We start from the raw sequence: 13,077 nt of genomic DNA, 5'->3' as shown, positions 1-13,077 counted from the left end.
CTCTGCACCCAACAGCAGCCAAATATACTTTTTTTTCCAACGCACATGGAACATTCTCCAGAATAGACCACATATTAGGCCATAAAGCAAGCCTTAACAAAATCCAAAACACTGAAATACTACAAAGCATCTTTTCTGACCATAAAGCCATAAAAGTGGAAATCAACAACACAAAAAGCAAGGAAAAAAAATCAAACACATGGAACTGAACAACATCATGTTCAAAAACTACTGGGTTATAGAAGAAATTAAGGATGGAATAAAGAAATTCATAGAATCAAATGAGAATGAAAATACATCCTACCTAAAGCAGTGCTCAGAGGTCAGTTTATAGCAATAAATGCACACATCCAAAAAGAAGAAAAAGGGCCAAAATCAAAACATTAACTCTACGACTCGAACAAATAGAAACAGCGCAGCAAAAGAAGCCCTTGGGCACCAGAAGAAAGCAAATAATAAAAATAAGAGCAGAATTAAATAAAATAGAAAATAGAAAAACAATTGAAAGAGTTAAGAAGACCAAAAGCTGGTTCTCTGAAAAGATCAACAAAATTGACTATCCACTGGCCAAACTGAAAAATGAAAAACAGGAGAGGAAGCAAATCACCTGAATAAGAAATGAGATGGGTGATATCACAACAGACCCAACTGAAATTAAAAGAATCATAATGCAATACTATGAAAAATTTTACTCTAAAAAATTTGAAAACCTAAATGGACAAATTTCTAGGAACACATTACCTACCTAAAATAACACAAACAGAAGTAGAACAACTAAATAAACTTATAACAAAAGAAGAGATTGAAAAGGTAATTTAAAAACTCCCAACAAAAAAATCCCCAGCCCTGATGGTTTCACTGGAGAATTCTATCAAACTTTCAGAGAAGGGTTAACACGACTACTATTAAAGGTATTTCAGAGCATAGAAAAGGATGGAATACTACCAAACTCATTCTATGAAGCCAGCATAATCCTGATACCAAAACCAGGTAAAGACACCACAAAAAAGAAAATTACAGACCAATATCCCTCATGAACATAGACCCAAAAATCCTCAACAAAATTCTAGCCAACAGAATTCAGCAACATATCAAAAAAGTGATTCACCATGACCAAGTGGGATTTGTACCAGATATGCAGAGATGCTTCAACATTAGAAAAACAATCAATGTAATCCAGCACATAAATAAAAAAAGACAAGAACCACATGATCTTATCAATCGATGCAGAAAAGGCATTTGACAAAGTCCAACCCCCACTCATGATAAACACTCTCAGCAAAATAGGAATAGAAGGGAAATTCCTCAACATTATAAAGAGCATTTATACCAAGCCAACAGCCAACATCATCCTATGGAGAGAGTCTGAAAGCATTCCCTTTGAGAATGGGAACCAGACAAGGATGTCCTTTATTATCACTCTTATTCAACATTGTGCTAGAGGTCCTAGCCAGAGCAAGTAGGCTAGAAAAAGAAATAAAGTGCATCCAAATTGGTAAGAAAGTAGTAAAAGTATCTCTATTTGCAGATGATGTGATCTTATACAAGGAAAACCCCAAAGAATCCACAAGAAAACTACTGGAACTAACAGAAGATTTCAGCAAAGTATCAGGATACAAGATAAACATACAAAAATCAGCTGGATTCCTCTACACCAACAAAGAGAACTTTGAAGAGGAAATCACCAAATCAATACCATTTACAATAGCCTCTAAGAAGATAAAATACTTAGGAATAAATCTAACCAGAGATATAAAAGACCTATACAATGAAAACTACAAGACACTATTGCAAGAAACCAAAAGAGACCTAAATAAGTGGAAAAACATACTTTGCTCGTGGATAGAAAGACTCAACATTGTGAAAATGCCTATTCTACCCGAAACAATCTACGGATACAGTGCAATCCCGATCCAAATTCCAATGGCATTTTTTAATGAGATGGAGAAACAAATCACCAACTTCATATGGAAAGGGAAGAGGCCCTGCATAAGTAAGCATTACTGAACAAGAAGAATAAAGTGGGAGGCCTCACACTACCTGATTTTAGAACCTATTATACCATCACGGTAGTCAAAACAGCCTGGTACTGGTACAACAACAGATACATAGACCAATGGAACAGGATTGAGAATCCAGACATAAATTCATCCACCTATGAGCAGCTAATATTTGACAAAGGCCCAAAACCCAATAAATGGGGAAAAGACAGTCTCTTTAACAAATGGTACGGGCATAACTGGATATCCATCTGCAAAAAACTGAAACAAGACCCATACCTCACACCATGCACAAAAATTAATTCAAAATGGATCAAAGACCTAAATATAAAATCTAAAATAATAAAGATCATGGAAGGAAAAATAGGGACAATGCTAGGAGCCCTAATACATGGCATAAACAGAATATAAAACAGTACTAACAATGCACAAACACCAAAAGAAAAACTAGGTAACTGGGAGCTCCTAAAAATCAAACACTTATGCTCATCAAGACACTTCACAAAAAGAGTCAAAAGACAACCTATAGACTGGGAAAAAATTTTTGGCTACAACAAATCTGATCAGTGTCTAATCTCTAAAATCTACAAGATACTGCAAAACCTCAAAAACAAAAAGACAAACAAGCCAATTAAAAAATGGGCAAAGGATATGAACAGGCACTTTGCCAAAGAAGACATTCCGGCAGCTAGCAGACACATTGTGAGGAAATGCTCACAATCATTAGACATTAGAGAAATGCAAATCCAAACTACAATGAGATACCATCTCATCCCAACAAGGCTAGCATTAATCCAAAAAATAATAAATGTTGGAGAGGTTGTGGAGAGACTGGGACACTTACACACTGTTGGTGGGAATGTAAAATGGTACAACCACTTTGGAAATCAATTTGGCGCTTCCTTAAAAAGCTAGAAATAGAAGTACCATACGATCCAGTTATCCCACTCCTTGGAATATACCTAGAGAAATAAGAGCTGTCACACCAATACATATATGCACACCCGTGTTCAATGCAGCACTATTTACAATAGCAAAGAGATAGAAACAACTTAGGTGCCCATTAACGGACAAATGGATGATAAAATTTTGGTATATTCATACAATGGAATACTATGCAATGATAAAGAAAAAGGATGAATCTGTGAAACACCTCATAACGTGGATGAATCTAGAAGGCTTTATGCTGAGTGAAATTAGTCAGTTGCAAAAGGATAAATATTATATGAGACCACTATTATAAGAACTCAAGAAAAGATTTAAACACAGAAGAAAACATTCTTTGATGGTTAAGAGGGAGGGGAGGGAGGGAGAGGGGTATTCACTAACTAGATAGTAGATAAGAATTATCTTAGGTGAAAGGAAGGACAACATACAATACAGGGGAAGTCAGCACAACTGGACTAAACCAAAAGCTAAGAAATTTCCTGAATACAACCAAACACTTCAAAAGACAGAGTAGCCAGGGCGAGGGTCTGGGGACCATGGTTTCAGGGGATATCTAAATCAATTGGTATAACAAAGTTTATTAAAAAAATGTGCTGCATCCTATTTTGGTGAGTGGTGTCTGGGGTCTTAAAATCTAGTGAGTGGCCATCTAAGAACACTTCAAAAGACAGAGTAGCCAGGGCGAGGGTCTGGGGACCATGGTTTCAGGGGATATCTAAATCAATTGGTATAACAAAGTTCATTAAAAAAATGTGCTGCATCCTATTTTGGTGAGTGGCGTCTGGGGTCTTAAAATCTAGTGAGTGGCCATCTAAGATGCATCAATTGGCCCCAACCCACCTGGAGCAAAGGAGAATGAAGAACACTAAAGACACACGGAAAATATTAGCCCAAGAGACAGAAAGCGCCACATAAACCAAAGACTCCATCAGCCTTGGACCAGAAGAACTAGATGGTGCCCAGCTACCACCAGTGACTGCCCTGACAGGAAATACAATGGGGAGTCCCTGACAGAGCAGGAGAAAAGTGGGGTGCAGAACTCAAATTCTAGTAAAAAGGCCAGACTTAATGGTCTTACTGAGACTGGAAGGACCCCAGAAGACATGGTCCCCAGACTGTCTGTTATCCCAGAACGGAAACCATTCCCGAAGCCAACTCTTCAGACAATGATTAGACTAGACTGTAAGACATAAAATGATACCCATGAAGAGAGTGCTTCTTAGCTCAAGTCGATACATGAGGCTAAATGGGCAGCTCCTGTCCAGAGGTGAGATGAGAAGGCAGAAAGGGACAGGAGCTGCTTGAATGGACATGGGAAATCCAGGGTGGAAGGGAAGAGTGTGCTGTCACATTATGGAGAGAGCAACTAGGGTCACATAACAATGTGTATATAAATTTTTGTATGAGAAACTAACTTGAATTGTAAACTTTCACTTAAAGCACGATTAAAAAACAAAAAAAATTAAAGCGTCCACAATTCTTAATTCTGAGCCTTTCTCTTAGCATACAATGTGTTTAGAGGTATTTGCTAATAATGAGAGTACAAATACAAAAATTTTAAACACGTCATACATATATTGTAAAAATTTTTTATTGATCTAAGTATATGATCAGCAAAGTTTCCAAGTTTCCCCTTATTTATGGGAAAGTGGATGTTACTGCTGATGGATGCACCATGCCTCAGTATAAAAGCACGAGCACTGCAGCCACACAGACCTGTGTCAGAATCACAGCTCTGACACACAACTAGTTGTGTGGTGCGGAGAAAGCCTGTGAGGCTCAGATTTTTAATCTGTACAGATGTGAAAACAATACTCATATCGTAGGTTTGCTGTCGGACTTGAACAAGAATACCTGAAACATGTAGGTCTCCATAAATATTAATTTATTTTCTCTTACCTTTAATTTGCCAAAAACAAAAGACGCATATTTGAGTGATAAGGAAAGGCAAGTTAAGAACACAGCGTGGTAATATTCTTACTATTTACAAATTGCATTACTTGTTTCTGCTGGGCTACAACACAGTATAATTTGCCTCACTACAGAACTCATTAACTGAAATTTAAGAACTGAATTCCAAAAAAGCCAAACCCACTGCCATCGAGTAGATTTCGATTCACAGCAACTCTGTGGGACAGAATAGAACTGACCCATAGGGTTTCCAAGGCTGTAATCTTTACAGAAGCAGATTATCACATCTTTCTCCTGAAGGGTAGCCAGTGGATTTGAACAGCCGACCTTTCAGTTTGTAGCTGAGTGCTTTAACCACTGCACCAGCAGGACTCCGTTTAAGAATTGACTTAGCAACTTTTATTTCACTTACCACATTAAAATCTAAATTTTTTTCAATCCACGATTTTGCCTCTTGAAATTCATCTTTCATTCCCATAATAAAGAGTGTATCCAAGGCATCAACTATTGTTGCTCCTTTGATGTTACCTGAAAATAGTAGGAAAATATTCAGTAAAAATACTTCTGACAAGTACATACATACAAATTGACCACATCTTGGAAAAGGGGAGGTGTTTGATACTGAATTTATTATTAAGCAGTAAAACTGAACACAGTCTAAAATTTTTTCAGAGGAAGAAAAATAAAAACTTCACCAAAACCAAAATAAAAATTATCACAGGCTATAGGCTGATATCTTTAAAGTTTCTCCTGAACTGTAGAAATAAATCTCTTAGAAAAATTTCATTTGTGATTGCATTCTCTAGCAAGAAAGTAATAGACCTAAAACAAAGGAGCAACACCCATATTTATTTTAATGTAATTACACAAAGTGCACCTGTGCAGAACCATCTAAATATAATTAGATCTAAAATTGCTTAGTGATGGCTCTAAGAAACCACTACTCTAAAATGAAATTCCACCTCCTCTGTGAAGTCCTGGCTGATTTCTAGCGCTCTACCCAACTACCCAGCCCCTGGGGCTTTGTGTTTTTTTTTTTCTCTGAACTCCCTTGACATGAAGACTTGATGGTGTTTTGGCAGTCATCACTTTTGTGTTGTATTATAATTATACGTATGCTTGTCTTTTAGTCTGTAAACTCCTTTAGAACAAAGAGGTCATTCTTGTTCATGTCTCTGTCCCTCATGGTGTGCTCACAATCGTTCTGGTGATGCCCAATGAATGACAGCTCAAAGTGTAGGTACTATATTTTCTACAGATAACTGGTGTTCTAGATAATCTAGGACCAAGTTTATAAATATAAATGGAAACTATTTATTGGCACACTCCTTTAAAATACCAAATTGAGAAATTACCGTTAGAAAACTACAAGTAACAGAATATTAAAATATCTAATTCTCAAAAATATGTATTCTAAATGTTACCTAATCATAAAGAGAAAAAACCTCACATTTATCATTTTATCCAATTTTCTTTAAAATATGATTTTCTGGATGAAAACCCTGGGTGAAGCAAATGATTAACGAGGTTGGCTGCTAACCAAAAGGTTGACAGTTCAAGGCCACCCAGAGGTGCCTCGGAAGAAAAGCTTAGTGATTGATCCACTGCTGAAAAATCAGCCATTGAAAACCCCATGAAGCACAGTTCTACTCTGACGTACATGGGGTCATCATGAGTTGGAATCAACTCAACAGCAATTTTTTTTTTTTTTTGGTTTATTTTTTGGAAAGAACTATGGATTCAAGGGAAGAGAAGGGGATATTTTAAAGTGTGCATATTGAAATATGGTATCAGCTTCAGATTTTTGGAGACCTGGTGGTACAGTGGTTAAGAGCTCAGCTCCTAACCAAAAGGTTGGCAGTTCGAATCCACCAGCTGCTCCTTAGAAACCCTATGGGGCAGTTCTATTCAGTCCTATAGGGTTGCTATGAGTCGGAATCAACTCGACAGCAACAGGTTTGGTTTGGTTTTGGTTATTTGCTATTCATAGATAAGGAACTTGACTAAGGAGTGGGGTACATAAGTCATTTAAAAGTTCTCCTCATCTGTAAAAAGGAAAACTTTATAATTACTTGTAACAAGCTCCAATATATTGATATTAGTATACTAAGAAAATCTTTACATATTCTACTTTAATCTGAAGATAGAGGGAGATAAATACCATTTAAATTATTAATGTTTCATTTCCTTATACTAATACCTGAAGCTTTTTTTTAATAGAAAAAGTTCTTACATGGATTATGGAAATCCAATGAAAAGTGTATTTAAAAAAAAGGTAAAAAGAGTATGTTTTTAATGCTCAATAATAATTTTAAAACTATCAATGTTTGTATTAACAGAGAAGCAAATGATCTTTTTTATAAAGATTACGGTAAATCATATAACTGATTTCTTAATGGTATAAGAAAATTTAATTAAGATAAAAGCAAAAATTGAATTAGATTTTTTAAAAGTTATAACAAAAAATAAGAAAATAAAAATGATAAAACTTCAAGGTCCCAGCATTCCTAAATACTCATGGTTTACTGAAAAGAAACTCATTACCCTATCTTATGCCAGTCACCAAACTGACTAAGAAATTAAGAAAGTAGGTGATTTTTTGGTTGGGAGCCAAACACTTGTGGTTTCAATTAAATGGAATTTTAATATGTTTAAAATAAAAGATTAATAGAGGCAATTCACATTTCAGTAGCAAATTAGATTCAATATTGACTGAACTTTTCCTCAGTAACCTTTGGTAAACGGGAGATCTTTACCAAAGGGGACCTAATGGCCATTAAGGAAGTTCAGCAGTATTAGGACTGTTGCAGCCTAAAGGAGAGGAAAAAGAAGGAGAGAGGGAGGGAGGAGAGAGAATGAGGAAAGAACACAAGTTAAAGACAAGAGGCAAGGTAAAGGAAAAAAAAAAAAAGATTGTATGGAAAAACAAATGTGAAATGGTAGTATACCAAGGACAAGTTTTAACAGATAGATTGTGGGAAATACAAAGAGTAAAACAAAGCAACACACAAAACACCACACACACACACACCCTTCTAATTTTAAATACTTCTTTTTGTCTTTGATAAACACAGTCCCATGATGTAAACAATTGAGATGGAAATAACAATTCGTACATTTGAAACCCTGGTAGTGGCTGCTATACTTGAGTTTACTGGCCAGGGTTCCCCAAGACCTCTGATTTGGCATTAAGTTTCAGAGTTTCCTTCTTTGAGTTCTTCCCTTCATCACCCATGCTAACTGGTCACCAAGTCCTGAAAACACTACTTTAGAAATGTCTGAAATCACTTTTACTGCCACTGCTCCAGGCTGAAGCTTTCTTCATCTCCATACTGTATCACGGTGATCAGCCACCCAGCCTCCTTACTTCACTATTCCCAGCTCTCCCTCCCTGTCCTCATTACTTCATACGAACATCTACTAATCCACCTTGTGTTCTGATAATTCACAGTTTACACATACATGTTTTATACTAGAGTTCATGAGCTTTGCAAAGGCTGGAATTGGTTTTAATAACTCCAGTGAGGGAAGTACAGTTGACACATGGAAGGTGCTAAATAAAGAGAAAAACATAGTGTAGAGAGGAAAACCCTCAATGAGATGGATTGACACAATAGCCTCAACAACAGGCTCAAACTTAACAAAGATCATGGAGATGGCACAGAGTTGGACAATGTTTCCTTCTGTTATACATAAAGTTGCCAAGAGTTGAAGCATACTCAATGGTAACCAACAAAGGCAGTGATTAGGAACAGACTCTGGTGTCAGTCACCCTGAGGTTCAAGTTCCAGCTCTGCCAGATAGTAGGTGGGAAACTCTGGGCAAGCTACTTTGTAAGCTTCATTTTTCTCATCTATAAAATGTACATAATAATGAGGTTAAGTGATATTACGCACAAACGGCACGTGGCACACAGTAAGTGCTCAATAAATGCCAGCTAATACTGTCATTTATTATATTAATTGATAGAATTTAACACCTTCAGTTAAAGCATGGTAAGTTATGTCCTCTATGGTGAATTGAGAAGTCATGGAATAATACTCCATCCCCTTCATCATGTCACTTATAGACAAGACTTTTAGAAGTGAGAAATCAAGTACAGTGAGAAGAGACTGGGTGGGTCTGTGACCCAAAGGATCCATCTAATTTTTCTGTTTTTTAGCTTCCCCACCTCCACATGGGAACAGTTATTAACACCCACACTACCAACTGCAGACAGTTGCTGTAAGGATCAAATGCAGCAAAACATGCAAGAATAGATAAATGGAAGTTCAAATAACTGACCTACTCCATCCTCACTTTCTCTTCCATGGCACAAAAAACAGAAACCTAGAGCCAAAGTTAAGAACCACTAAGATACAGTGAAGATCACCACGCTGGCCGTCTTGGCCAGCTTATCTATAAACACACAGCTTTTACCTAACAGGAAGAGCCAACCAAATGTTCCTATATTGGAGATCATGCTGGAAGCCAAAAATCATGATGCTAAACCCAATATCCATTAAATGAAATCTCTGGAGGTGCAGTCCAGAAATCCGTATTTTTAAAGTTACACAGATGATGCTATATGTAGCCACTGCTCTATTTAAAGGACACACTAAGCACAGTCATTGCAGATAACACTATCAGGTGTGCAAGTTTCCTAGCAACATGGTCTGGAGGATCATCGTATTACAAAAACGCCTCCACCACCCACAAGTTCAGTGTTTATCGGAGAGAAGCTACTGTCACTAAGAAACCAAAGCACATTCTACTCACCAAACAAACTGCTTGAATGGCCTTCTTTTGATATAGGTTTCAGTTCATTTAATCCCCAAGCGTAACGTTTATAATTATACCAAGCATGTTTCATCATCTGAGAAAAGAAATGAAAACGGAATTAAATTTAAATTTGAGATGTTTTTGCTATAAAACAGATCATATACTGAAGACCGGAAGATTAAAGGATATTAAAATTCATTGCTTAGTTAAAAGGATGATGATTAATTAAGAGGGTGATGATGATGATATCAATAAATTAGAACACACACACACACACACACACAAATCACCTTTTCATGTTCACAAATGTTGAGATTTTTCTTTTAGTCTGTTTAATTCTATTTAATATAAATATTTCCAAAATCAGTTCCCAACAACAGAAATTTAGTTTACCCTAAAAGAATGAGTCATTCCTACATTTATAATTTCACCCTCCTAACATTAAATCTACAAAGACTATTTAAAATTCACATTTTTCATAAGGTTCTTCATACTTTGTTGATTCCATAGTCTGTAGACTATTCAAGTCTACCACTTTAAACACTTTGATGTATACTGACTAAATGCATATGAAGTAGTATTTTGAAATACCTACAAGAAATAAAAAATGAAATTGTTATGTCTATGTTTTGAGAAATTTCAGCTTATTTTAATATGATCAGTCTTTAACTGTATGTGTATATGCATATGTGTATGTGTGAAGACTGATCTCGTATATTCTCAGTGTAGAGTCCTTTAAAACCAAACTTCTCTGCTGTAAATTGGTCAAATAAATTTTTTTCAATGATTCAAAATATATGATATGTATTTACATTTTCAAAAAGGGTTGGGGGCTCTTCAACTGTCTAGAACTTATTCATGCCACTATCCCTACTCTATTAGCAACTGTAATCAAAATACGGGCATGATCTGAAAGTGTTCTAATCTGGTTCCATATTTTAAAATACCTTAAAAAGCATTACATAAAGTCATAAATACTATACAAAGGCTGAGTATCACTAAAATCTTTAGTGAGATTAATACTTCAATGTTATTAACAAGAAAGTCTGTGTATGTCTCCAAACACAATAATAAATATCTATCTTTGACCAATTTATATATTAGCTTCCTGTACCACCACTATTACTACTAATAATAGCTACCAAGAATCTTTAGGACCTGTTGGGTATTCTGCTACATGCTCTACATTCAGTATTATACTTAATCCTCACTAAACCCTACAAAAATATGTTTTATTACCATCATTTTGTAGATGAAGAAACTGACACTTAGAAGTTAAAAACAAACAAAACTGACTCAAAGTTATGAAATTTCTCTGTTACAGAGGAGTCAGGGTTTACTCCCATACTGGCCTTACTCCAAAGCCCATGGTATTAACCAACACACTTCATCGTTTTGCTTTAATGAGTCAGCAACAAAATCTTCCTTTAATGAATCAGATTGCTGATCTTCCAACAATCAACAGAAAGTGCATAAGGGAGTGTTTTCAAGACTTTCTCCTACAAATTAACTTTACTGGTAAGCATAATTGATTTTGAGGGTCAGATGACCTGATTTATAATTCTTACTCTGCTGATGATTAATCACATAATCATGGATAAGTCAGTTTTTTTTGTGGATGAGTCAGTTTGTTTTTTTTTTGAGATTCCCTTTCCTTATCTGAAAAATTGGGATAATTATTCCTTACAGGATGTATGTAAGGATGCCTGTGTGACTGCACCTAGCACACTGCTTGGCACCTGGCAGGTACTCACATGTCTACTAAATTTTAAACCTATACTGAAACCATTTGAATTCACACCACAAAAAACTGAAACCAATGAGCCTCTAAAAGACTGGGTATATGAAATCCACAAAATATCCTGAGACTGTATCTGAGCTTTACTTAGTTTTTCTACTAAATGTACTACATTTGGTATACTCTTCATTCTCAAAAATTTCCAAAGATACTTTAGAAAATGAAAAGCTTTTGGAATACACATGATATAACAGGAAAAAAAATGTTATGATGATTTGTTTCAGTTCCAAATCTGAATGAAAATCAGTGCCCTTGCCTATTAACAACTCAAAGATGGCATAAATCTTTCCTATAGAGGAGTGTGTTGCTTTAAAAAAAAAAAAAATCATTTATATAATATACCACTAGTACAGAATCTCCTTAAGTTACTTCTGTAGCATATATTAACTAATTTTTCTTATCTTTTTTTCCACAAGGGAGTATCTGACACTAATTGCTTAGCTTCTTACATTTCAAAAGTTGCTTTGACACGTTTCTCAAAATGGGTTCCACATCCCATGAGATTTCTATGAGTTAAAGTTAGAAAAGAAAAAGAAAGTGATTTAGTCAAAATGGCCTGAAAGGTGCATCAGGAGTGATCCCTCAGGAATCTATAAAGCAAAGTGGAGCAGCCATATTGTTAACAGATTCCAACGGCTGGTCACCTCTGGAAATAATTTACCACGATAAAGATAACTGCACGACCTTGTGTTTGTGTAGAATAACAGTGACACTGAACTCAAAGCTACATATAAAATCAGCTTGTTAATTTAGATTTATAACTTACACAAATATATGAAAACATCAAAATGCCACTAGCTTCTAATTGTACGGTATTAAACTACTAGCCAGCTGAGAGGCCATGGGATTAAGGCATTTAATCTTTCCAGGCTGGGTGTGCTCATGAGTTGACAGGACAAGAAAGTCACTTGTAAATTCAGCTACTTACAAAAAAGTTCATAGGTAGGATTTATTCCCCAACCCCCACCCACCCAGCCTCTTTAAAGGTCCCTTTAATTTTGTTTTGTAGTCTTTCATCAACTTAATTAGTGTTCTACAGCCTGACATCCCAAGCAGAGGGATTAAAATAGGCCTAAATGTTGATTAGGACTTCAAACACTACTGAAACTCTTGCAAAGAAAGAAAGAATAAAAACCAAAAAATCCTGACCCCGAAAGCAAACCAAAGATATATTTTTCCTGAATATTTATACTTGCATTGGTGAAAAATACAGCTAACACACAGTGTGAATGGAAATATTTAAATGAGAGAGAATGACACAAAAGTGCATAATAACAATCCATTATTTTGACCCAGAGAAGACAGAATTAAGAAATAAAAGATCTTAAAAAAAAGCATCACTTGTCCTTGATTCTATAGTTATAGAAAAAAGTATTCGATAAGCACTTTCTTCTCAATTGGCATCAGGGCTGGGTAATCAGGCAACATCATTTATTGAGTGCCTGGTACGCCAGGAATAATATGATGCTAAAGGACTAGAAGGGAAGCACACATGACTCAATCATGCTTATAATCTAATAGATAAGGTATGGAAGCTTAACATTCTCCCTTCTTACATATTCAATAAATGTTTACAAATACAGAAGACGGATATGCATATTGCTAACTAAATGTTGGACACAACTGCAGTGCTGTGAATTACTTAACATGGTCCTTCTA

At 35.7% G+C, this 13,077-nt stretch overlaps 1 protein-coding gene across 3 annotated transcripts in view; it reads right to left on the bottom strand.

Moving 5' to 3' along the window:
* MAN1A1 (mannosidase alpha class 1A member 1) overlaps nucleotides 1-13,077 on the bottom strand; it is a 198,628-nt gene that overhangs the window by 142,797 nt on the left and 42,754 nt on the right. For all 3 annotated transcript variants that reach the window (XM_023737188.1, XM_023737187.1, XM_004382733.2), the window contains exons 3-4: nucleotides 9,618-9,714; nucleotides 5,272-5,387 (exon numbers count right to left, since the gene is read on the bottom strand). In XM_023737188.1, coding sequence (XP_023592956.1) covers nucleotides 5,272-5,387; nucleotides 9,618-9,714 — 213 coding nt within the window. The remainder of the gene's footprint in view (nucleotides 1-5,271; nucleotides 5,388-9,617; nucleotides 9,715-13,077) is intronic.

This window comes from Trichechus manatus, unplaced genomic scaffold (assembly GCF_000243295.1).
Source record: "Trichechus manatus latirostris isolate Lorelei unplaced genomic scaffold, TriManLat1.0 scaffold00098, whole genome shotgun sequence".
Taxonomy (NCBI): domain Eukaryota; kingdom Metazoa; phylum Chordata; class Mammalia; order Sirenia; family Trichechidae; genus Trichechus; species Trichechus manatus.
The sequence above is the reverse complement of the archived record's forward strand: the minus strand, read 5'-3'. Positions and strand labels throughout refer to the sequence as shown.